The sequence below is a fragment of the Neofelis nebulosa genome, chromosome 6 (assembly GCF_028018385.1).
Source record: "Neofelis nebulosa isolate mNeoNeb1 chromosome 6, mNeoNeb1.pri, whole genome shotgun sequence".
Classification (NCBI taxonomy): domain Eukaryota; kingdom Metazoa; phylum Chordata; class Mammalia; order Carnivora; family Felidae; genus Neofelis; species Neofelis nebulosa.
Window position 1 is genome coordinate 146,836,530 of NC_080787.1, and position 27,508 is coordinate 146,864,037.

At 37.3% G+C, this 27,508-nt stretch overlaps 1 protein-coding gene across 2 annotated transcripts in view; it reads right to left on the reverse strand.

The window, feature by feature from the left end:
* Window positions 1–981: 981 nt before the first annotated feature.
* Window positions 982–27,508, reverse strand: part of RSPH3 (radial spoke head 3) — a 32,320-nt gene continuing 5,793 nt past the window's right edge. The window contains exons 2-9 of one of the 2 annotated variants that reach the window (XM_058735806.1): window positions 26,641–26,728; window positions 14,640–14,781; window positions 12,742–12,887; window positions 11,519–11,722; window positions 9,792–9,954; window positions 7,627–7,713; window positions 6,716–7,087; window positions 982–1,186 (exon numbers count right to left, since the gene is read on the reverse strand). In XM_058735806.1, the coding sequence (XP_058591789.1) occupies window positions 6,753–7,087; window positions 7,627–7,713; window positions 9,792–9,954; window positions 11,519–11,722; window positions 12,742–12,887; window positions 14,640–14,781; window positions 26,641–26,728 (1,165 nt within the window). In that variant the 3' untranslated portion in view covers window positions 982–1,186; window positions 6,716–6,752. Of the gene's footprint in view, window positions 1,187–6,594; window positions 7,088–7,626; window positions 7,714–9,791; window positions 9,955–11,518; window positions 11,723–12,741; window positions 12,888–14,639; window positions 14,782–26,640; window positions 26,729–27,508 lie in introns of those variants that run through there. The other variant, XM_058735805.1, reaches the window with a different exon arrangement.

The following is a 27,508-nucleotide window of genomic DNA, read 5'->3' on the forward strand; positions in this document are numbered from 1 at the left end:
GAATTTTTCATTTCAGTTGAGTTTTTCAACACCAGAATTTCTATTTGGCTCTTTTTTTTTTTTTTTTTTTTTTAATGACTTCTAACCTCTTGATAGTCACTGTCAGGCTGCTGCCATGGTAAACAATTGCTGATTTTTATGGTGAGGTATCATTCTCATATTTTAATTCTTTAGACATGGTTTCCTTTAGTTCTTTGAACATATTTATACTAGCTGAATAATGTCTTTGTCCAGTAAGTTCAAGATTTAGACTTTCTCAAGAACAGTTTCTATTGAGTGCTTTTTTTTCTTTTGCATGGACCATACTTTTCTATTTTTTGTATGTCTTGTATTTTTTTAATTGAAATTTGGATATTTTAAATAATGAAAATATGGTAATTCTGGATCTCAAATTCTTGCCCCAGCCCTCCAACCTGGATTTTGTTGCTGTTGTTTGTTGTTGCTGTTTGTTTAATGACCTTCCTGAATAAATTCTGTAAGACCTGGATTCTTTGCTGTGTGCTACCTCTGAAGTCTCTGCTCAGTTAACTTCCTGGTCAGCTAATGATTAGACAGCAATTTCCTTAAATGCCCTGAATTGGTAAATCTTCCACCCTTTGCTAAGGGACTTCTATGTATGTTGAGACATGCCTTCAGTATTTTTGCAGTTTACACCCCTGACTTAGCTTTTAATTCCTGCTTGTGAAGATCCTCAAGGTCAGCCAGAGATGAGAAATTAGGGCATTCTCAGGTCTTTCTTGGGCAAACACACAGCCCTACAAAGCACCCTACATATATATATATATACTCTCAGTAATATTTTGAAGCTTTTCACATTTCCCTAAGGTCATCTCATTTCCCAGGTTTCCCTTTCAAGTTTGCTGTTGCTCCAATGGGTATTTCTGCCTCAGGCAGCTGCCATGTTAAACAACTGCTGATTTTTATTTATTTATTTTTTTTTAAAGAAAATGCCCTGGTGTTAGGACTTTCCTCAAAGAGCAAGCTCTGAGTCAGGTCAAATAAAGATAAGCCCTGTTAATGGAATTTTCGAGGGAGCTGCCAGACCAGTCAAACATTGACAGTTTTCTGGGGATGTGGCTTTTGGGGAGTTCCAAGCTGGTTTTGCTTCTTTTCAATGTCTGATGGGCTGCTGGTTTTCTCAGTTACTGTGGTTCTGGGTCTGTTGGTTTTCATGGCTATGGTGGAGCTGGGAAGAATGAGATGGGAATAGAGCAAGGTAAAATACCACAAGCTTTACTGTTCATAATGAGATTCAGCCATTTTTCTTGAATAAATGTTATTCACTGTTGCAAGTTTTTGGTTAATTTCCAGAGTTCTGAAAATTTTGATTTTTGACAATTTTGCCTGTGTTCTCATTGCTTTTATAGAAGAGATTTTCAGAGGTCCTTACTCCACCATTCTAGAAGTGTTTCCTCCATAAACATTAATCTCTGTACTGAGCTGTAATATAATGATGTATTCAGGGCATGTTGAGGAATATTCAGTTTTGGCCCCATACCACTGTGCTTTTTATCTTTTTTTCCTGCCTTTAAAAAAAAAATATTTATTTTATTTTTGGGAGAGCGTAAGTAGGGGAGGGATAGAGAGAAGGGACAGAGGATCCAAAGTGGGCTCTGCACTGACAGGCTGACGGCAGCGGGTCCAATGTGGGGCTCGAACTCATGAACCGTGAGATCATGAACTGAACCAAAGTCAGATGCTCAACCGACTGAGCCACCCAGGTGCCCCTCCTGCCTTTTTCTTATAAATGTTAGCCTATGAGTCTTCCCACAGCAGTCCCTTTTTCCTTGTTAATATATTATTTCCAATATGTTGTGGAGTTAATAATCAAATAGCCAAATTGGTTAGCAATACGTTAAAAAGCTTTGGATGGCCCACTGCAAAGTGTGTGGACTTTTGTGACATTGTGACTGCCTAGAAATCATTTTGACTTTTTCTCTATGTTTTAAGAATGAGGTTTCTAGATAACTGAATTTACAAGTGAATTGGTGATGTCCAAATCATGGGAGATCCTAATGCCACAGTACTCCTTGCTGAGTTAGATTACATCTGTAGTGGTATATCTAATTCTGGGAAACATGTTTAAGATGATGTTGAACAAATAGGAGTTTCAAGATAACAGTAACCAGGATGGAGAATGAGGAAGTTCTGAAACTATGCCATATGAGGAATAATTGGGAAGAGTGGTGATATTTCATTCAGAGAAAGAAAAGCTTGGAAGAAAGGAAAAAGTTACTGGAGTATAGGACAGGGCTAATATGGTAATAAAATTGTTCTGTTTCCCTGAGCCATACTCATGCCAAATGGCAGGATTATGACCAAAAAGCATAGGTTACAATGGAACAGATTCTGACTCAGTATAAGAGAAACTTCTGATAATGAGAACTGTCCAATAATGTAATTGACTAAGCATTTATTTACCATAGCCTGGGCCCGGGGAGACCAAACTAAACACGATAACTGGGCACTGTTAAATACACTGTATTGGATAGAAGACTAGAGTATCTGACAGCTAAGGTCCTCTCTACAACAACCATTTTAAGGGTTCAGATACAGGTTGGACTCCACTGGCACGTCTACAGAGCTGGCAGTGGCAGCTGCCATTTAGGGCAAGATAAAAAATTCACTGTGAGTCTAGTGTCTCCAAGGAATACAATGTATTTTTGAACTCTGTCTACCAAGGTCTCCTTCTCATCATGTATGAAGTTGGAGGCAAGTTAACTTTACCTTAGAGTTTTACTGACACCTAGTGGTAAATATGGATATCAGTATACTCTAAAATGTTAGAAGACCATATATACAGTAGTGCAAATAAAAATGTTCTAATACTGGGGTGCCTGGGTGGCTCAGTTGGTGAAGTGTCTGCCTCTTGGTTTCGGCTCAGGTCATGATCTCATGGTTTGTGGATTCGAGCCCCGTGCTGGGCTCTGTGGCTGACAGTGTGGAGTCTGCTTGGGATTTTCTCCTTCCCTCTCTTTCTCTGCTCCTTCTCTGCACACCCTCTCTCTCTCAAAATAAATAATAATAAAAATAAAACTTAAAAAAAGAGCTAATAAACTATTTAAAAATGTTTTGATATTTACAAAAATTATTGATGCATATAGCGATAAAAATTTATTCATGCTTTGAACTCTTCTCAAAAGATTTAAAATTGCTCGGGACACCAGGTTGGCTCAGCCGGTTAAGTGTCCGATTTCAGCTTAGGTCATTGTCTCGCAGTTAGTGAGTTTGAGCCCCGCATCGGGCTCTGTGCTGACAGCGCAGAGCCTGGAGCCTGCTTCGGATCTGTGTTTCCCTCTCTCTCTGCCCCTCTCCTGCTCACGCTCTATCTCTTGTCTCTCTCTCTCAAAAATAAATAAACGTTAAAAAAAAAGATTTAAAATTGTTTAAATGTTATCTTCAAGATACTTTTATCCTGAAATTATCTTCAATATTTCATAGATTTTATTTATAAGCAAAATTATAGTGTCATCACTGTATCTTCTCACATATTTCAGTTATACTATTCTCATGGTTTATGAAAAACAAAAACATCATCTAAGCTATCAATTCATTAAATTTTAATCTGTAAGTTGATATCACTAACACCCAAAGGTAAATATTCTTCAATTCAAAGGGAGAATTACAGACACCAATCCAATATCACTAACAGTATTTTTTATCATAGTGATAAAAACCTGATTTGCAACATTCTTGTTTGTGCTTCTGAAGGACAAGTCAGGAGAAGGCTGGTTCTGGTTAGACCTGGGAACTATGGCTAAGAAACAATAGGTGCTAATTGGTCTGTGGGGAAATTAAATCCCTGTTTTGGACCTCTCCAGAATGCCTTTAGGCTAAATAAAGATAAATGGCTACAGCTATTAAGCTAAGAATGTATATAAATACTTTCTGTAATTCACTTATAAACAAAATAGAAAAGCAGAATGTGCCAAATTTTTCATAGTAAGTGAAGCACATGAAAATAAGATTATAGATTTAAAAAAATGTAGCTGTTGTGGTTGATATGTTTTAACACCATGGTAAGAAAATGAAAGCCTTCTAGGAGAGAAGAAATGGGGATCATTAACATTTTGATGGTTATGGTACCATAAAATTTTGATATGACATGAAAATGCCACTTGTCCCATTCCCGTTATGACTTTCAAAGGAATTATAGTCTCCAAATAGTTTTTCCTTCTGCAGGTTTCCCACCCTGCCATACTTCAGAAATAGGACATGACTGATAAGTCGGTTCTTTTTCCTAATAACAAAGGCAAACCACCTAATGTGTGGTGAAGACTGTATTCTTGCAGGACAGAAAGCAAGCCCAGGCGGTCTGGCTCCGGTATCCAGGCTTCCAGTCACTGCCCTGAGCTGCCCTGCGTGACTTCCCAGGCCGTGCCAACACCCCTTAGCTCAACAGAAGTCAGAATGAATTGAACACCATGACGCCTACACTGGAGAAAACTACTTTGAACTCTCTGCCCTATTTTAGTGATGTGGGAATTTATCACTGTCAGGGATGACAGTCTCTATAAATTTATTACATAACATGCATTTTATTACTATTTAACATCTGTTCGCTTAGTGTTAGTAGAAATGATGAAAAGGAAAAGAACTCATAAGAAGAGTATTAGCACATGTAGGCAAAGCCAATTTAAAGTTTCCATTCAATAATTTTTCTCCAGATAATATATAACCTGTTTCTCTAAGTTTTCTCACAGGGACAGTCACCTAACCTCTTAATCATTTTTGTTTCTCTGTAGCATCTAATAGGATGGCAGTTAAACTTAACTGATTTCAGTGTGGAGTCTACAGATTTTCATATATTTAATAAACTGAATTAATTCATGGAATTATAGAGCACAAGTCTGGATGTTTAATGGAACATCTGCAAAGTGTTTAATGGATTAGGTTACTGTAAAAGAGGATTAGAATTGTAGATGAAAATCAAACTCCAATCCATTTTGAAAGCATTTTTAAAACTGTAGGTTTTTTAAAATCAATAATAATGATTCACAGTGATCCCAATAAAAAAAATGTCTTGCTGTTCTTTCCAAAATTAATATCTTGTATACTTTAGGATGCTCATAGAGACTTTAACAAGATGGAATAACCTAGCAATGGTAACAGGTGTGATTCCAATTTTTAAAAATGCTGCCGATGCAATAATTTATTTAGTTATTCTTTGTATCTCACAAGGGCTCAAGGTTGTTTACAAGAAAGTACAGTAGATTAGAAGGAAGATTTATGTTCTAGCTTCCATCCCATTACTTACGAGGCTTGTGACTCATGGCAAATCACCTAAAATCCCTGAGCTGTGGTTTCCTTATTTATACCCCTACTTTATTTAGCCCCACTGCTAGGCTGTTACTGGCAGTCTCCTACACAGGGCCCAATAGACAGCAGGCATGCAGTTAATGTTTGCTGGCTGACCTACTAAGACTGTTAAAAATGAAAATAAAAATATTGCCACACATACCTCAGAAGGGTTGCTACGAGGTTAAAATGATAAAGTGGTATAATACATGGGAAAGTGGTTTGAAAAGCATATAATGCTATGTAGACATATGGTGCATTTCTTGTTACAAATGGAGAAAAATGTTCTTTCTCCATTTTTAAAATGTGGATACATTTTTGGTATCTATCTTCAAAAGAAACAAAGGTAAATGTGTTAATAACTGCAGGTTATTTCAACTCACTACAGCTCACTACAAATATTCTGAGGAAAATAGGCTGTATCTACCTAAAGCTTCAGGGGACTTCAATGACTGCTTAAGGTTAATCTGACGAGAGAAAAAATATCTGTGATTTTCAATAGTCCAGGTAAACTCTTCAGACACGTTTAGATTAAAAAGTCAAATGTGAATTCCCTACAATATAGTCATAACATATAATATCTTACCATATTTAAAAAAGAGATTTATATGTACTAACCTTTAAGGTCTATGATATATTGTTAGGTGAAAAATGCAAACTATACATTTACATTTATATAAAGAAAAGTCAACCCCTCTATTTTTAGGTTTTAAATGTATATGTATATCTTGAAAAAGGCCTAGAAGGTACTCACCTAATTATAACAATGATAACAATGATTATACTGAGGAGGGGAGTGGAACTGCATAAGGGCAAGTAGAGACTTTAGCTTTATTGGTATTGTTTGAATTTTTTTTAATAGAAATGTGAAAAAAATGGACAAGCGCATATTACCAATTTGTAGACTCTTGGGCTTTACCTGAATATTGCAGATGGAAGGGGTAACCAACCATCTATTTAGTTTGACACAAATAAGGGTATATTTCTTGTCCTTGCCAGGAGGGGGCACTACAGCTTTCAGTGACACAACAGTTAGGTATTCTTTTTGCATGGAATAGGTTAAACGGTTTTCCCATAAAGAAGAAAAAGGCTTACTGGCTGACAGCACTGATATCTAACATGAAATATGATACTAAAAAAAAACAAAAGACAAAAAAAACTAACCCACAAAAGTAGAAAAATTAAGAAAAAATATATTTGTTAGTTATATTAGCAGTAAAGTTTGTAATACACATGATTCTCATTAGAGTTATAGTATAGCTTCTAGATAGTCTACCAGTAAATAAATGAATTAAGTTTCATTTTAATTAGTTTTATTATTTCAACATATTTGATTTGTCCAATCCAGTAGACAAAAAGACATGTTGAGTAAATGCAACATAATTTCCATAACCTGAGGGGGCCTGCGCACCATTACCTGATTGCTTGCAATGCTGACTGGCCGTTGATTGGTTTCATGGCTGGAAGTCTCCCCTTGGTTGTAGCACTTCTGTCCCCGAGGTTTTCCTTAGTTTTGTTTGCTCATACTCTCCTTCTTCCATTAGCTTCGTTTCTTGGGCTAACACACTCTCCATATGCCTTCCATCATCTGGTGTTCTTTGCAGGGAGTCTCTTCCCAGAAGTGGCCTCTGTGGCTGTGCTGTGCTTTGTTCCTGGAGTTCATAACCCACTGGTGGTTCTGTCGTCCTCCCGGACCCCCCGAGCTCGTCCTTAGGCTTCCCGGCCAGGGGCTGGTCGTCCCTCTGCTCATACGCAGCCAGTCTCTTCTCAACCACCTCACGAATCAACACTGAAAAATTTTACGTGGAAAAATCGCTGACTGTTCGGATTTGGGTAGTTATAATGCTGACTTACAGAGGACTATAAAGCACTCACCAGGCCTCATCCCTTCCCTGTACGTAACCTTTTATACGATATCGGCACATTTAACTTCTGTGCCACTTAACGCACTGAATATGAATTACATTCAATGCAAGTTTTACCAGAATATCATTTATAAAGTAATGACAGAAGATATTGATTCTGACCAAATTATACAACAACCAAAAGTATTATTGAGGGTAAAAATATTTGCCTTTGTTAATACAATTGATATAATGAAACTTTAAAAACTACAACTATAAAATTTAACATCTTTCTTCTATTCATTCTTTCTACTGGAACATTTCAGAAATGGCTTTTCTTTTAAAAAAAAATTTTCTTTTAAGTAATCTTTACACCCAACACAGGGCTTGAGCTTACAACCCCGAGATCAAGAGTTGCATGCTCTACTGACTGAGCCAGCCAGGAGCCTCAGAAATGACTTTTACATAAAATAAAACAACTTACTGTCAAGCACTGTTCTTCCCACCATACTGTATTCCATGGTTTTGTCAACTTCATTCATTAGCCATGGAAGGAATCCTATTTCAATATCTGTAATTAAAAAAAGTTAATTTTGTTATAATGAAATTCATTATAATTTCATTATAATGATTTTTATGAATCATTATAGGTAGGAAGAATCTGTGCTTTCCCCCTAATGTTGAAGGCTCATTAACACAGTTCTATTTACTTATTTATCTTAAGGTTTTTATTTTGAGAGAGAGAGAGAGAGAGAGAGAGAGAGAGAGAGAGAAGACGTGAGAACAGGGGAGGGGCAGAGAGAGAGAATCCCAAGCAGGCTCTGCACTGTCAGTGTGCAGCCTGACATGGGCTCGATCTCACAAACTTCAAGATCATAACCTGAGCCAAAATCAAGAGCTGGATGCTTAACTCACTGAGCCACCCAGCACACCCCCCTCCCCACTGTTTTCTTAATACTTAAAATATCAAATAGACTTATACAGCATTAATTTTGCCATATTCTCTCTGTATGTTTTGGTCCATTTCCTTTCTATTGCAGTAAAAATAGTATTTTCAAAACTATGAAGCCTTCCTTGGAGTCCAAGCCTTTGGAGCTGACTGCACAGGTACAATCTGAGGTAGACAAGGGGGCGGGTTCAGGAGTGGGGAGGAAGATGTGGGTCTGGGAGCAGAACTCCAATAGAAATGCAATACAAATCTGGGACTGAACCAAGATGATAAAAAGAATGCTCCCGTCTGAAGCCCCGAGCCCATGAGGAGCTGACCAAGGGTCAGAGAGTATCTGAGAACAAGGCCATCTAGAAATGGGTCAGAAACTAGGTGCTTCCATTAGTGATAAATTTGTTCAAACTGAAATGGAAATCTGATGTGTAAGCCTTTTAAAAAATATGATCCATTACAATATACATTTTAATGTTTCAAAATAGCTTTTTTGGGGAGGGGGTAGCATCTGTTACTTTTCAATGGGGTGACAATAGAGAGTGTAATAGAATATTATATTCACTACTATAAATAATTTTTTAATCTGAGGCATGAATCTCATTTGCAAGCTTCTCAATGATCTGTGACTTTTTTTTTTTTTTTTTTTTTAGCAATTCATGAGGGGAAAAAAGGTTACCAGACTCTGTGTGGCTAAAAGCAGTCTAGCTAGACCCCGAGGAGGCGGCAACGAAGCACAGGAAGAGCACTGGACCTGGGGTCAGAGTCCCAGGCCTAATGGCTTCCTTGCCTGTCTGGGAGAAGGTATTTAACTTCTCTGGGCTTCAGTTTCTACTTCTGAAAAATGGGAATTGATCTGCTCCATCTACCCCCCAGGGTTACTGGTATCAATGCTATCATGTATAAAAAATACTACAGAAATGGTAAAGTACAATATAAACTAATAATATTTGTCTGTAATCTGACCCCTTATGCATGTGTACTGAATTGAATCTGTAACCAGTGAAAATTAATATTACTGAACTCTGCCCCCAAATACTATTAGCCATTTGAAATAGGACCTGTACACATTTTGTGAATTTAAATGCTTCTGAACGTGAGGAAGGAGGGCAGCTCTGAGCAACTGTTCATTTGGCCTGACTAGCTGAGAGGTGGGGCTCAGAGGGTGGACAGAGAGCTGACAGGTGCGGTTCTCTAAGCGCAGAGACAGGTCTCCTTGTTTTTATCTCCCACACCTAATACAGGCCCTGGGATGGTGTCCACACCTAAGCGAATGATGACTTTAAGGGTTTTTGAGCAGAACCGGGAGTCAGCTGAGAAAAAGTTACAAGTACGTACACACATATTTTATACACATCATGTTCCACACATATTTTGACATTTAGCTCCTAAATAATCCTCATTTCACCCATGAGGAAATTGAAGGTCATACAGCTGACCCAGGATGAAACTGGGGCCCGCACTCAAGTTTTTGACATCAGGTCCTAGTTCTTCCTACTGCCCAGTGCTGCTTCTCAGCAAAAGACACGTCCAGGTCTTTCTAGCATACCTCTCATTAGCAATAGTACTAACTTAACACGACTCGAATTGACTTTCAGAGTTGGTTTCAAGGATAGATTCCAATTCCGAATGGAAACGGGCACGGGATTACTTGGAAGCATTCAGAGGAAGCGGACAGTAGCAGAGTGACCTGACAACACCCCACAAACCTCTTTCAATGGGGTCGTAGAAGTAGCCGCCGTCCCGGAGGCTGTCGAACACCGAGGGGAGAAGGTCGGCCAGGTACCGCTGGGCGAACACGCGCGCCGCCACTTTCTGCGCCGTCTCGCTGTGTTTGTACACCACCTCCCACTGCTGTCGCTTCCGGCGCTCCTGCACGCACAAGACACGCCCGCACACGGTTACTCAGCCGCGTCGTCCTCCCCCAGCGCCGCGTGTGCTGAGCGCAAGAATCTGGACGCGGATTTGGATCAAAACATGGACAGCGAGGAGTCCGTTAATGGTGCATGAAGGTTTTAGAGAATTTCAAACAAGAAGTCAAACAAGGGATGGAGCTTCAGGTGAAATTCATCTGCTGATCCATTTTTAAGCAGAAGAATTTCAACACGTGCACGGTTGACCCTATGGGTGTTAGCAAAGAATAATATATAACTCTTATTAGCAACTAGTATTATAATAAACTACCAATATGAAAATTATAGTTGCTCAGATATCTTCATTTAAAGTACCTGGGCCAACGAGTTGTGTCATTTGTAATGATTCTTTGAATTCATAAAATTCTGAAAATTATAAACCTTTTTTTGTTGTTGCTTTTTGTAGACCATAGGATATCTATAGAGCTAATGAACCACCTTCTCTGCTCCCATGTGGAAGTGGGAAAATTAACGTAGTTTCTTATTAAGTCTATTTTCAGAATTTAAGTAAATATAAATTTAGACGATTTGTATTCTTCATTGTTTTCACAGTATATTTCCTAATAGTAAATAAACAAGAAGTTTCCTTTGATGAGCATTTCACTGATTATTTCAATAAAGCTAATACTGCCACTGATCATTTTACATTTGTGAACAAATGGTCTTCATTTGCATAATCTCCACCATAAGCCCTATGCCCTTTATGCAATTAATTATTCATTTTGGAGAAAAACTAAAAGTCAATTTAATTAGGTATTGAGCGGAATATCCCAACAACTAAGCTATTCTGTGCTGTGAATGAAACTCTTTGGGAAATTGTTTGAACTCTTTTAGGTATTCAGTCACTTCTGCATAATTTATACATTCGGTGTCCAACAGAGAGCGACAATTATTACCAGACCCAGAAAAAGTCTTAAAAGATGACTGAGCCTATCATTTCCCAATTGAAGGTTATTGTCATATTTTAAAAACTAGATCCTAGAACTTTTCTTATTAAAAGTTCTAAAAACTTGTAATGTAAAGCAATATTATGCAAAGAAGTTTTGGAGAATCCCTAGGGTATAGAGAAGGGTCTGGCCACTGAGAAAAAAGACCCAGAATTCTGTCTGGATCCTCTGCTTCTCCACCACACCCATCCCCAATCTAGTCCACTTTTCCCTTCTACTTTTCTGCCACTGATTATGGAAAAACCAATACATTTCCTTTGCTAGGAATCTTGATATGTAAGACTGCCTTTCAGTCAGGACATATGTGATTACAAATGAAATTAAATGTAATTACAAATGTAATTAAAATTACATTTAGAAACTTTTGGCAACTCTAGGTACATATACGTAAGCTGGTATTAAAGAATGTGCTTCTGTGTATAAAAGTTCTGTGATCTATAGGAGATAACTGAGCAACAAACTCTTTTCTAACATATTTGCAAAGATCTCTAGCTCTATGACATACTACGTGTGATTCAGAACATGATCTGTTAAACATCCAAAGACTGTCTAAGAAAGAAAACTAGAGTTCTATACTTTTTCCTCTCTGTGTCGTTTCTCTTGCTCTGCAAGTCGCTGGACTTCAGCAAGTTCGACGTTGCGTAACTCTTCGTACGCATACTGACTGGCCCGCAGGTTAGCCAACTCTTCTTCTTCCATTACTTCCAAAAGAGACTGCTCAATGGTCTTTCCCACCAGGACTTCTAACATTGGTTTAACTTCAAGATCAAAGTCAAAGAGCTTAAACACACAAAACAAAGCAAATTTAAAATCTGAGTCATGAACCAAATGCTGAAAGAAACAACATCCAGAAAAGTAGTCATGACAGGATACTGTTTATTGAGGATCTTGTGTGTGCTATAGATGCTGTGATGGTGCTTTACTTAATGGTTTCCAACACTCAACACAGCCCCACAGGGCACACAGAATAAGCATTTCATTTACAGGCAAAAATCAGTTTGAGTCCAAATTATATAAAGACCTACAGAGCCATCAAAATGAACCCTGATACTCAATAATTTTAAGAGCAGACTCTGAAACCTGAAAGAAATTATCCTTGTATTTCTCAGTTTTTGCCCTTTTGACTCAATTTTTACTGGTTTGTTTTCACTAACACTTTGAAGAACTAAGGAACAAGAATAAAGGGCATTTTGGTGGTTCTTCTCCAGGGTTTAGAGGCAGCTATACCCTTGGATGTAGTTTGTGAAGACTTATTTTCTCAATTTCAATGGAAGTTCTTTCAAGTTCCTTCAAGTCTTAAATCTCACTCAAGTCATTATGCACATAAGCATTGCTTCTCTTCTTCCATTTCATAAACTGGCTTATTTATGTATTCTACATTGATATGAAAATGTAATTATTTTAGTTTTTTTCTAACATAGGGAGATTATCTTAATGAAAATTATATAATTTACAAGCAGCTAACAGTGGACCTCTTATACCAGTATCTTATACCAGAGAGGCTATTTTTCTTTATTTGGTACAAATTTACCTTGTATTCAGACATTAATCAAGTATGCGAACACACAAAAATCAAAGTGCAGACATTCTAAAAATATTTCTAATGATTTTTATTTCTGATCTGCAAAGAGGAGAAATCAGAATATGCTATTTCAGGATAAAACTATTATAAGTACAGTTGGAAAGAAATCCAATAAGTAGAATCTTTCTGATTATGAAGTGGTTTGTAAGCTTTTAACTAAACCTAACTTAACCTGTTTATAAAGAAGATAGAGGGAAGTCCAGATAAAGTACTGTACCTCTCCTTCTAGTATTTGGGTGGCCACATCTTTGCCAGTTTTGGCAGGAATAAAGAGTGGTGTTGGTGGTCTGTCCAAAAATGCATCTGTTTGGCATTCCACATCAACTTCTATTATGCGGTCAGCAATTTCTTCAAGGTACATTTCTAAGAGAATACCATATGCATTGAGTTTGAAATTCTGGTCTCTTTTAAGCATATATGTGTATTGAAACTTTAGCTCCTTCAAAACAGAATTAAATGGATCAGAAAAGAAGTGCTCAAATGTGGGACTAAATTCACATATTGTACTAAGCATTTTTATGTATTTGGAAGACCCAAGGGCTAGTCAGGCTAGGACATTTATTGAATGTTGAGAAAGCACTGAGCTTTGTACTTGAAAACAGAACTAAAGGAGAACATGAGGCCTAGATGTTTGTAAGATGCAAAGTATAATTGGGGATGAAAAGTTAATAATCCACCTATATAACTGAGTTCTAAGATAGTAAATGTGTAAAGATTTGAAAATTCCTGGATATTTAAAAAATTATGCACCATGTCACTATGTTACTTGATGTTCCCTCTAGGCTATAGATTATAAGCAGGCTTATGAAAACAGATTTCACCTTAGGAATAATTTATGTGAGGCAAGGTCAGCGTGGTTATCATGCAAAGAACATGAGAACTGGAGTCATATGTTGAACATAGGACCTAGTCAAGTTACATCTTCTTAGAGCCTTAGTTTCTTTATCTGTAAAAGGGATCATAATTACCATCACAAGGAGTCCTTCTAATAATAAAGAAAGGAGATACACGTAGAGGACTGGAATAGTTTCTGAGATGTAGGAAAACTCAACACAAAGTGGTTGCTCCTGTATCATTTAATATTCTGCTGGTATAAAGAAACACTAAAATTTAGCTCTTACAGATTTACAACTATATTGCCTAATTACAGACATATCCTCATTCTAGACTTGGCCCCAGGGTAGGGGGAAAAGGCATGAAATAGTTCTCTTCCATTTGCCCTAACTACCCAGAAATAACTGATGAAGCCACTCATCATCTTGACAAGGTGCAAGGCGAATCCTTTTTTTTTAATGTTTTTACTTATTTTTGAGACAGAGCATGAGCAGGCGAGGGGCAGACAGAGAAGGAGACACAGAATCCGAAGCAGGCTCCAGGCTCTGTGCTGACAGCTCAGAGTGGGGCTCGAACTCAGACCACGAGATCGTGACCTGAGCCAAAGTCGGACGCTCAACCAATTGAGCCACCCAAGCGCCCCAAGGTGAATCCTTAATAGTTACATCAGTCCAAGGAAAACACCAAGTATTGTCTGATTACCAAGATTCTGACAACAACACAGCTGGGACCTCTAGGTCCAGGTAAGCCTCCCTAGCTCAGAACCGGCAGACAAGCAAGAAAGCCTGGCACTGGCCCAGCAGAGCTTGTGTGGCCCCGGGGAATATGCGCAGTGAGAGGAGATTAAAAGCAGAGAACAGAAAAGGCAGGGGTGAGAGAGTTGGAGGACTCAGATCCGGATGAGTTCACTCCTTTTAAAAGACAGACAAAGTGCCAAGATGGAACTACCCTGCTCTCTCCTCCTGTAGGTCCCAGCTGTGATTCATGTCGGGCTATAAAAAGAAAAAGGGAGAAATAATCACAGTTTGGGAAACGAGTATGTGAAAAGGGCTAAGACAGAATTAATTTGGTCATCAAATTCTTTTCTAACCCCATCTCACACCCGATGTAATAACATAGTCTATGAATTTGTTTAATGAATGGACTCCTACTACCATGTGATTGGAGCAGTACTGCATGGCATAACAGATATGTAAATAATGGAAAAGCCAAATAAAAATGGACGGACTTAGAAAACTGGGCAAACCAAGGAGGCATGATGCCAATGGCATGGTCACATACCTGTCTGCACATCCACGTGCTTTCTGCCTTCCACGGGCTCGGGTGTTCGTGGTCTGAACTGTTCTTGAGCTCGTTTTTTGGCAAGAGCCCTCCTCTTAGCCTGTTGCTGTCTCTGAATCTCTATAGGATCAGGCTGCCCAGGCTGAGTGACAGAAAAGGCTTCTAAAAGTTAGAAAATCTTTCTCAAAGCACACAGAACTGCCATTGCAGAAGTGATTCCTGGATAGCATGAAAGTATCTGTCATATAATGCTTTCTGATTTAATGATTACAATTCTATTTGAACTTTGTCAGGTAATTATAGTTATCTGATGAAGCACGTAAGTAAGCATACTTCAAAGTATGACTGTTAACTGGAATAAACAGTGACAGAATCCTATCTAATAAGTTGTTTTTCCTCATTCAAGCTTTTTTACCACGAATTTCTTGGATGCTTAGTAACCTAGTATACTATATAACTCCTCAGTAATTAAGGAACTGAAAAGCACCAGGATTTTTTTAAAAATCTGAATTTCATTTAGACAAAATTTCCTTAAAAAATATATTAGCTTACAAAGAAAACATTTTAACCCAAACAAAGCCTGTCCAAGGGCACAAAACAACAGGTGACTAAGGCATTAAAAATATAATTATTCACAGTATTCTGCAGTATTTAGAGGTCCTTGATTTCATATCTATATCTCATTTTGTGGTCATTAAATTTTTTTTTAATGTTTATTTATTTTTAAGAGAGAAACAGAGAGACGGAAAGCATGAGTGGGGTAGGGACAGAGAGAGAGGGAGACACAGAATCCAAAACAGGCTCTGGGCTCTGAGCTGTCAGCACAGAGCCCGACGTGGGGCTCGAATTCACGAATTGAGAGATCATGACCTGAACCGAAATCGGACACTTAATTGACTGAGCCACCCAGGTGCCCCTGTGGTCATTTCTTATAGCTAACCTGTCTTATTTCAAGGTAAATATATAGAGAGTGGAAATATGAAAGTACTTTGCATGAAAAAAAATTAATATTTAAAATTAGAATTGCAAAACATTTTAATTGAAATAACAATGTAATAACATTAAAATTTTTAAAAGGAAAATATCCCATAATCCCATTTCCCTAATACCCTGGCTATTGTCATTTAAATGCACACAGTTTTTTGCAGTTGTGATAATCATACATTTTATATGGTTTTTCCTAACTTAACATATCATAAACTCTCTCCATATGAGCGTTAAATAGTAGAAAGAAGAGCACTGGGCTCTGAAGCTCAGATGCCAAGTCTTCAGTTTATTAATTACTAGGATTAGTAAAGCTCAGACTAACAACCTAAGTTTTCAGATATCCTGTTTTCTCTGTACAACAGCAATACCAATAACATATATCTAAAGTTTTTGTTTGCAAGGAACAAATCAGATCATGTAACAAGCCTAACATAATGCCTTACATAGGAAAGCTCCTCTATGTAGTTACCATTTCCTTTTATTATAAAATAATTTACCCATATTTCTTTAAAAAAGGAAGAAAAAAGAATCACTTATACTTCCATTTTTCTAATATAATTACTAATATCATAGTATTATTATTGGGATCATCTAGTGAAAGCTTTTTTCCTGTGTTCATTCTACATTATTCCAAATATCATGCTTGACTTATTTCCATTTTCTTACTGGAACAGAACTATTAATGTCAGCTCTGGAAAGATTTGGGATAACATAAATGCAAGTAAGTTCATTGTAGAAATACATTAGTACATTGCCCTACTTAACTGTTTCATAATCTAGTCAAAATATTTTTTAAAAAAGAACTTTTTAAAAAGTTTTCTTTTGAAATCATTTATCAAAGATTGCAAAAATAGTAGAGTCCTTTGTACCCTTCACTCAGCTTCCTGCAATATATAATTTATATAACTTCAGCACAATATCAAAATCAGAAAATTAACCCTGGTAAAATATAAACAGATCTTATTCAGTTTTCACAAATTTGATTTTTGATTTGATTTTGATTTGATTTTTTATTTGATTTGCATTGATTTGTGTTTATGTCTGTGTGTATAGTTCTATGCGGTTTTATCCCAAATACAGATTTATGTTAGCTATCACCCAATCAACAGAGGGATCTGTTTTATCACCACAAAGGAGCTCTCCTGGGTATTCCCTTATAGTTCTTAAGTCCTATATTCATTCCTATCCCCTGGCAACCACTAATCTGTTCTCCATCTTTATAGTTTTGTCTTTTCGAGAATGTTACATGTAAGGAATCATATAGTATGTAACCTTATGAGATTGGCTTTTTTCACTAGGCCAAATGTCCTTGAGATCCATTCAGGTTGTTACATATATCAATAGTTCCTTTCTTTTTTGTTACCGAGTAGTACTTAATTGCACTGAAGTGCCAGGTGCCAGGTTTCTTTAGCCATTTACCTATTGAAAGACACTCAGGATGTGTTTTTGGTTTTTGGCTATTATGTATAAAGCTGCTATGAATGTTTGTTAATGTATAGGTTAAAAAAAGTTTATTTATTTATTTTGAGTCTCATGAGAGACAGAGAGAGAGAGAGAACCAGCAGGGAAGGGGCAGAGAGAGGGGGAAACAGAAGATCTAAAGCAGGCTCTGTGCTAACAATGGAGAGCCTGATGTGGGGCTCAACCCCATGAACCATGAGATCATGACCTGGGCTGAAGTCAGATGCTTAACCGACTGAGCCACCCAGGTGCCCCTTACAGGTTTATATGTAAATATAAGTTCCCATTTCTCTGGGATAATGTCTAAGGGAAATTGTGGATTCAAACAGTAAGTAAGACTTGTTAGTTCTTATAAGTAGCTACTAAACAATTACCTAGAGGGAATGTACCATTTGACATTTCTATCAACAATGCATGAGAGTTCCAATCGCTTCACATCCTCACTCTTGTTACAATCACTATTTAAAAGTTTCAGCTTTTCAACAGTTTTTTTTTTTTTCCCACATTTTATTTATTTTTGAGAGAGAGACAGAGAGGGACAGAACCCAAGTGGGGGAGAGGCAGAGGGAGAGGGAGACACAGAATCCAAAGCAGGCTCCAGGCTCTGAGCTGTCAGCGCAGAACCCGATGTGGGGCTTGAACTCACAAACCGTGAGATCATGACCTGAGCCAAAGCTGGATACTCAACCAACTGAGCCACTCAGGCACCCCTGGATGATTTTTTTTTTAACCTGAGTTTTGAGAGTTCTTTAATATTCCAAATTTAAGATCTTTGCTGGATATGTGGTTTGCAAATATTTTCTTCCAGTTTGTAGCTTGTGTTTTTATCCTCTTATAAGGGTTTTCCAGATCACAAAAGTTTTCAGTTTTTTAAAAAGTTTATTTATTTATTTATTTTTGAGAGAGAGAGAGAGAGAGGGAGAGCACAAGCTGGGGAGGGGCAGAGAGAAAGAGAGGGAGACACAGAATCCGAATGTGAAGCAGGATCCAGGCTCTGAGATGTCAGCACAGAGCCCGATGCAGGGTTGGAACTCACAAACTGTGAGATCGTGACCTGAGCCGAAGTCGGATGCTTAACTGACTGCACCACCAGGATGCCCCACAAATTTTTTATTTCAATTAAGTCCAATTTGCCATGCTTTCTTCTCTGGATTGTATTTTGGGTATTATATCTAAGAACTCTCTGCTTAGCCCGAGATTCTGAAGTGCTTCTCCTAAAAGTTTATAGTTTTACATTTTACATTTAAATTCATGATCCATCTGAATTAATTTTTTTGTATGGTGTATTGTTTAGGTTGTGGTTCATGTAATTTTTTTGTCTACAGATGTCCAATCGCTCCCGCACTATTTGTTAAAAAGGCTATTTTTCCACTATTGAACTTCTTTATCCCTTTGTCAAAAATTAGTCAAGTGTATTTGTGCCGGTATATTTGAGTTTTCTATTCTGTTTCATTGTTCCATATAGCTATTCCTCCACTGCCCTGTGTTAATATGATTACTAATGTCATACATGATAAGTCTTAATGTTGGGTAGAGTGATTCCTACCACTTTATACTTCTTTTTCAAATTTTAAAATAAGCTTGTCTAACCCTACATAAATCTTGCTGAGATTGATAGAAATTGTGTTATACTTATAGATCAATTTGGGGAGAATTAACATCTTTGCTGTGGTGAATCTTCCAGTCCAGGCATATCTCTCCATTTCTTTAGATGGTCTTGATTTCTTTCATCAGCACTTTGTAACTCTTATCTTATAGATCCTGTACATGTTGTGTTACATTTATACCTGGGTATTCCAAGTGTTTTGAAGTGATTGTAAATGGTATTGTGTTTAAAATTTTATTTTCCATGTGTTCCTTTCTAGATTTATTATATTTCTGTATACAAAAATATGACTGATTTTTGTATGTTGACCTTGTACCTGTGATGTTACTCAGACCACTTATTAGTTCTAGGGCTTTTTTAATAGATTCATTGAGATTTTCTATGTACGTAATAATGTCATCTGCAATTAGGGACCGTTTTACTTCTTTCTTTCTGATCTGGGTCTAGTACTGGATAGAACTTCCAGTACTATGCTGAATAAGAGTAGTGAGGGTGGACATCGTTGCCTTTTTTCCCAGTCTAAAGGGGGAAAGCATTCACTCTTTCATCATTAGGTATGATAGGTAAGCTGTAGATATTTTGTGGATGCTCTTCATAAAGTTGAAAAAATTTCCCTCAATTCTTAATTTGCTGTGTTTATCATCAATGAACATCGAATTCTGTTAAATGCTTGTTCTGCATCGATAAATATGATCATGGGATTTTTTTTCTTCTTTAACCTATAGGATATGGTGGATTACATTGATGTACAATTGTTGGAATACCCTTGCATTTCTGGAATAAATCCTGCTTAGTCATGGCATATGATCTTTTTATATATTGCTGGATTATATTTGCTAATATTTTATTGAGAATTCTTGCATCTACATTCATGATAGCTATTGGTTTATAGTTTTGTTTTTAGTGTCTTTGTCTGCTTTGGGTATCAGAGTAATGCTGATTACCCGAAGTGTTCCTTCCTCTTTTATTTTCTGGAAGAGACTATGTAAAATTGTGTAAATTATGTAAAATCAATGAGATTTTTTTGGTAGAATGAGGAATGTTTGGTAGAATTTTCCAGTGAAACCATATGGGCCTGATATTTCTTTTTTGAAAGACTTTAAATTAGAAATGTAATCTCTTTTATAGTTATAAGGCAACTCAGAATATCTATTCCATTTTAGGTGAATTCTGATAGTTTGTAGTTTGGAGAATTTGTCCATTTCATTTATTTTGCTGAATTTATATGTACAGATTTGTTTGTAGTATTCCAATTTTATCCTTTTGCTCTTTTAAGAGATGCAGTGTGTGTGTGTGTGTGTGTGTGTGTGTGTGTGTGTGTGGTCTATTTTCTATCTGTTGTTCCAACTGGGTAATTTCCATCAATTTGACTTTGAACTCACTGATTGTTCCCTATGTCAGCTCTGATGAGTCTGTCTGTCCTACGAGTTTTTTTTTTTATGTTATTATGTTAAGAATTACTTTATTAAGTACATAAAATGAAACAATTTTAAGTCTACAATTAAAATAACTATGTATACATCAGTAAAACTACCACTCACATACTGATCATTTTACATATGAATACCATGTTATTTACCACATAAAGCTTAAATATTACATACTACAGTTTTATATTTTGTTGTAACTTAAATTCTGATAAAAATGTTGCTCCTACTTCAACTTTTATGACTTATGGTTTTCATTATCTTTAAATTCTTTTATCCTTTGTTTTGTACAAATGTGAACATTCAGGTTCAGAGACTGATGTTTGACCCAATTTGAATCTTTTTAATAGAGGTATTTAGCCTGATTATGAGTGTGATAATTCACCTCTGTCAATCTATTTTATGTTAATTTTTATGTTTCCTTGCTGTTTTTCACACTTCCTCTCCAATCCGTAGAACTGGTATACTATAATTTACCTGGAACCTTATCTCAGTGTCAAATTTACTTATAATGAACTACTATATGAAGCAGGAACTACTGATTTTCCCTGGACAAGATGTACATAAAACAAGGTTTTCATCTACCACCTCCCCAACCAGGGATTTAGAAATTTTCTTTTTACACAGTATTCACATTATAGATAAACTTGTTACTTTTTCCCCCCTCTATAATAAAAATAGAGGACATAAAACTGTGTCTAAATAGAGGACATAAAACTGATTTCCCATTTTGTCAGATTAACACTTGGATTGCCTTTACTCTATGTGTCCTGTCCACACCGACAAAGCCCTTTTATTTTACTTATGTTTACCTGAAGAGCATGCATATCTTTATCTACATTACATACTAAAAATAACAGCACTTGCTTTCTAAATTAAACATTTGCCACACTTTTTCAGTTTACAATGAGAGAAACTGAAATTTTAGATTGAACTTACAAATCTATTTTTGCACTTAGTCTTATAACCCTACAGCTAACAGTTTAATCTTAATGATGTTTAACTAGCTTTAATGCTTACCCACTTTTTTTTTTACCCTTTTTTTTTTTTCCATACAATTGTCTCACTACAATTGAATTGTTTTAACTTATGGTGTTTATGGGTTGCAGCAATATCATTTAACAAATTTTTCAAGGAAAGCATTTGGGTGATATACTTTAACTCCTGAATATCTGTGAATGTCTTCCAGTTGCCTTCGTATAGAAATGATAACTTAGCAGGATACAGAATTCTTGGCTCAAAATTATTTTTCCCTTAAACCTCTGTAGACATTGCTTCATTGTCTTTTTGGTATTTAGAGCTGCAAAAGAAATATCAGGTCAGTCTGATTTTTACCCCTTTATAAGTAACCTGCTTCCTCTGAATACTTGTAGAATTTTTTCTTTATCTTCCAGTTTAACATCACTAGGGTATGTCCAAAGTGTTGCTTTCTTTTCATTAAGTTCTACTGGTAGCCTATGAGCTTTTCTATTTGCCGATCTAGTTAGTCCCTCAAATTTGGAAAATTTTCTTCTATTGGTTCCTGAATTATTGTTTCTGCTTCATTTGCTTTGCCATCTATTTCAGGTATTCTTATTATGCATGGATTGCAACTCTTGGAGAGATTCTGTAGATGTCTCTTCTATCTTTTCCCTTTTTTTCCGCAGGCTGAGTTTCTCTTGTTTTTCATTTATTTCTGTAATTCGTTTTTGTGACTGACCGGGTTTGCACGTTTCCGTTCTTTTTCAATTCTCTTATACTTTTCCAAGTGCTCTGACAGTAGCCTCTTTATCTTCGAGCATAGGTCTGTAAGCTCCTGTACAATATGATGGTCCATCTTTAAAACCTCTTCAGTTTCCTTCTATATCCGTTTCAAGAGGCGGCATTTTCTCAATTGTAAGCGGTTTCTGCTGAACTCAGGTATTACGACGTTTTGAACAGCGCTTCTTAGTAATCTGACCAAAAGTGACGATTAGAGAATGCCATCTGTCTGAAAACCAAACGAAAGATAACTGCCTATGAGTTTTTAACTTTGGTTATTGCATAATTCAGTTCTATATTTTCCATTTGGTTCATTTGTAGATCTTCTATTTCTTTGTTAATATTTTCTGTTTTTCATTTGTTTTAAGAATGGTCATAATTATTCACTTTTGACTGAGGCACTTTTTATGATCATTGCTTTATTTACTTTAAAAATTTTATTTTTTATTTTTTAAAATTTACATCTTTATTAGTTGGCATATAGTGCAACAATGACTTCAGGAGATTCCTTAATGCCCCTTACCCATTTAGCCCATCCCCCCTCCCACAACCCCTCCAGTAACCCTCAGTTTGTTCTCCATATTTATGAGTCTCTTCTGTTTTGTCCCCCTCCCTGCTTTTATATTATTTTTGCTTCCCTTCCCTTATGTTCATCTGTTTTGTCTCTTAAAGTCCTCATATGAGTGAAGTCATATGATTTTTGTCTTTCTCGGACTAATTTCACTTAGCATAATACCCTCCAGTTCTATCCACGTAGTTGCAAATAGCAAGACTTCATTCTTTTTGATTGCCGAGTAATACTCCATTGGATATATATATACCACATCTTCTTTATCCATTCACCCATCAATGGACATTTGGGCTCTTTCCATACTTTGGTTATTGTTGATAGTGCTGCTATAAGCATGGGGGTGCATGTGCCCCTTCAAAACAGCACACCTGTATCCCTTGGATAAATGCCTCATAGGGCAATTGCTGGGTTGTAGGGTAGTTCTATTTTTAGTTTTTTGAGGAACCTCCATACTGTTTTCCAGAGTGGCTGCGCCAGCTTGCATTCCCACCAATAATGCAAAAGAGAGCCTCTTTCTCCACATCCTCGCCAACCTCTGTTGTCGCCTGAGTTGCTAATGTTAGCCATTCTGACAGGTGTGAGGTGGTATCTCATTGTGGTTTTGATTTGTATTTCCCTGATGATAAGTGATGCTGAGCATTTTTTCATGTGTCAGTTGGCCATCTGGATGTCTTCTTTGGAGAAGTGTCTATTCATGTCTCTTGCCCATTTCTTCACTGGATTATTTGTTTTTCGGGTGTTGAGTTTGAGAAGTTCTCTATAGATTTTGAATCCTAACCCTTTATCTGATATGCCATTTGCAAATATCTTCTCCCATTCTGTCGGTTGCCTTTTAGTTTTGCTGATCGTTTCCTTCTCTGTGCAGAAGCTTTTTATTTTGATGAGGTCCCAGTAGTTCATTTTTGCTTTTGTTTCCCTTGCCTCCGGAGACGTGTTGAGTAAGAAGTTGCTGTGGGCAAGGTCAAAGAGGTTTTTGCCTGCTTTCTCCTCAAGGATTTTGATGGCTTCCTGTCTTACATTGAGGTCTTTCATCCATTTTGAGTTTATTTTTGTGTCTGGTGTAAGAAAGTGGTCCAGGTTCATTCTTCTGCATGTCGCTGTCCAGTTTTCCCAGCACCACTTGCTGAAGAGACTGTCTGTATCCCATTGGATATTCTTTTCCTGCTTTGTCAAAGATTAGTTGGCCAAACATCGGTGAGTCCATTTCTGGGTTCTCTATTCTGTTCCATTGATCTGAGTGTCTGTTTGTGCCAGTACCATACTGTCTTGATGGTTACAGCTTTATAGTATAGCTTGAAGTCTGGGATTGTGATGCCTCCTGCTTTGGTTTTCTTTTTCAAGATTGCTTTGGCTATTCAGGGTCTTTTCTGGTTCCATACAAATTTTAGGATTATTTGTTTTAGCTCTGTGAAGAATGCTGGTGTCATTTTGATAGGGATTGCATTGAATATGTAGATTGCTTTGGGTAGTATCGACATTTTAACAATATTCTTCCTATCCAGGAGCATGGACTCTTTTTCCATTTTTTGTGTCTTCTTCAATTTCTTTCACAAGCTTTCCATAGTTTTCAGCGTATAGATTTTCCACCTCTTTGGTTAGATTTATTCCTAGGTATTTTATGGTTGTTTTGCGCAACTGTAAATGGGATCATTTCCTTGATTTCTCTTTCTGTTGCTTCATTGTTGGTGTATAGGAATGCAACCGATTTCTGTGTGTTGACTTTATATCCTGCAACTTTGCTGAATTCATTTATGATCGTTGCTTTAAAATGTTCATCAGGTAATTTCTACATCTGAGTCATCTTGGTGTTGTCATTTCTTGATTGATTTTTCTCCTTCAAGTTATGACTTCCCTGGTTCTTGGTAGGATGAGTGATTTTTTTAGTTGTATCCTGGAAATTTTGGGTATTATGACATGACACTCTGGATCTTATTTAATCTGTGTAGCAGGAAGTCACGCTTTTTTGTTTTAGCAGCAGGCATGGGTGGAGATGGAAGTTCAGCATCCTGCTAGGCCCCATGTGAAAGCAGAGGGTCAACTAGGTGCCTGGTAGGGGTGGTATTTCAGCTTCCTGCTGTTATCAACTGACACCAGTGCTGGGGTGCAGAGGAGTGGAGCTCTGACCAGCCCTGCCTTATCCCACCTGTTTCACTTTGTTGCTGACAGGTAGGGTTGAAAATTCAGCTCCCTCATGGCTCTGCTGCTGTCACCCCAGCAAATGTAGGACACCAACTTATACCATTTCTTACCATCTCCCTGCCCCTGGGTAGGAGTGGAAGTTCAGCTTCCTGCTCCACCCATGTTGACACCACCTCAGTGAGGGAATCAGAGCACCAATGAGTACGGTGGTGTTGTTGCCACGCGGGGCTGGTAGATCAGTTGCCTGGCTCAGTCTCGCTGACTCCACTGGGAGGGCCAGGACAGTTTTTCTGTTGGGGTTTGGCTGGAGGAGGGGTAGTAAAAAGGTTTCTGCTCTGCTCGGTTACCCTTCCCTAGTCTTCTGGATAGATAGAAGGAGCAGGCCTGTGCCTGTTGGTGGTTCCAGGTTGCAGGCTTTTCCAGCGCTCTGAATGGGATATGCAGGCAGCAAAAAGAAGACTTAGGGAACTCACCACTATCTCGCTCAAATCCTGAGGACCCCAGCCAGTTCCCTTGCTTCTTTCTACTTCCAGAGTCTTCCTATGTTTGCTTCTTGGGCTATGTCTGGGGCTTTTTCACTTGAAAGTGGGAGAAATGGGAAGGGATTGGTGAATCCCTGCTTGTCTGGAACTGGAAGTCTCAGTATAGACTTTTTATTTTTATTTTATTTTTTAATTTTTTAATGTTTATTTATTTCTGAGACAGAGAGAGACACAGCATGAGTGCGGGAGGGGCAGAGAGAGAGGGAGACACAGAATCTGAAACAGGCTCCAGGCTCCAAGCTGTCAGCACAGAGCCCGACGTGGGGCTCAAACTCACGGACCGCGAGATCATGACCTGAGCCGAAGTTGGTCACTCAACCGACTGAGCCACCCAGGCACCCCTCAGTATAGACTTTTTAGTTAAATTGTTGAATAACTGACCAGAGAACTAAAAAAAAAAAGTATATCAAATCATCAAAATATTAATTAAAAAAAAAACTAAAAAAATGGTGATTCTCTTTTTTCCTTTACTTCTAGATGTGCCAGGGTTCATTTCTACTGCCACAAGATGCCGAAACACATATCCATATTGCATATTTGAGCTGTTGTTTTCAAGTGTTGGTCCCTGAATTGGCTGTACCAGGACTGCCTAGGGAAGTTACTAATAATGCACATTCCTGTGTCCAACCCTTGAAGGTTTTAATGTAGTAGATCTCAGGTACAGATGAAACATCCATATTTTTAGTGAGTTTTCTAGGTGGTTTTGATGTATATTTCATGCTTCAAAATGTCTAATATTCCACATGTCACCATGTGGTGTTAGGCACATATATATCATACAGTGTTTACATATTAACTGAACTATATTTCATTTCTGTACCAAGAAATCATCACTCTTAATATCATGCCACATCCTAATCATCTCTGTATCCTAGGTACTCAGCACAGGAGTGCTAAAACTTTATAAATATTTACTGAGTGAATTAAAGAAAATAATTTTTGACTAAATAATGAAAATAGTATTACAGTATGAAATAATTTAAACAAACCTAAATATGTTACACGGATGCCTATGAACTGTTTGGTCTGCAAAAATTTAATTACAGAAATTGAGAGTAGAAGTTTACAGACTTTTAGAGCAGTGTTACAAAGTTCTGTTAACCTAATAAAATCTTGGGCTTTGTATTGTTTAATTATTATTTTTAATTGCAGTGAAGTACACATAAAATTTACGATCTTAGCCATGTTTAGGTGTAGAATTCAGTGGCATTAAGTACATTCATATTGTTGTACAACCATTACCACCATCCATCTCCAGAACTCTTTTCATATTGCAAAACTCAACTTCTGCACCTGGTAAACACTAATTCCCTATTCCCCCACTCTCCCAGCCCCTGGCAATCACCAGCAGCCTTGTATTTTGTACGTCTTTTTTTTATTTTTAGATTTCATTTTTCCAGTAGTCTGTCAATATTCTATTTTACAAACGTTTTAGTTTGCAACAAATTAGAAATCAAAACAAACAAAATGGTCCGTTAGCACAGTTAGTTTGAAAAGCTCTGTGTTAGAATATTCACATTATACTTACCAGCGGTCCTGTGTGTAGAGCATAAGTATTGCCTCGGACCACCCTTCTGTCATACATTATGTTTCCATGATGCACAGGCTCTTCAGCACTGTAAAACAGCAAATACTAAATAACTACGGTAATAGAGTGTTGGTCTATGCAAGTCAACTCATTTTTAATTGGATTTAGACTAAGATAAAAATGGTAAGAATATAGATTTTTGTTCTGACACACTCAATGACAAATGACTACCACTTATTGAATGCTTATTAGATGCCAGCCCCTCCACATATTTTAATTATTGCTCACAATAAGCTTCCAGATAGGAACTATGATTCTCATTTGACAGAAGAGGAAGGAGATTGAGAAAGGAATGTGCCCGAGGTTACCTAGCTAGCAAGTTGTAGAGCTGGATTTAGGCTGTAAATGTGTTGGGCTAACTGACAAATGTGAAAAGGGCCAGTGGGAAAGGGGTCTGCCTTCAAGTACTGACAATAATTTGATTCAAGGGTTGAAAGGATTCACAGAATCAGGTTTAAAAAAGTAAGTCAAATTTCTCATTGTTCTTTAACCTCAAAGATATATTTTCATGGGACTTCAAGCTTAATACAAAGCTGTAACCATCAAGACAGTATGGTACTGGCACAAACAGACACTCAGATCAATGGAACAGAATAGAGAACCCAGAAATGGACTCACCGATGTTTGGCCAACTAATCTTTGACAAAGCAGGAAAAGAATATCCAATGGGATACAGACAGTCTCTTCAGCAAGTGGTGCTGGGAAAACTGGACAGCGACATGCAGAAGAATGAACCTGGACCACTTTCTTACACCAGACACAAAAATAAACTCAAAATGGATGAAAGACCTCAATGTAAGACAGGAAG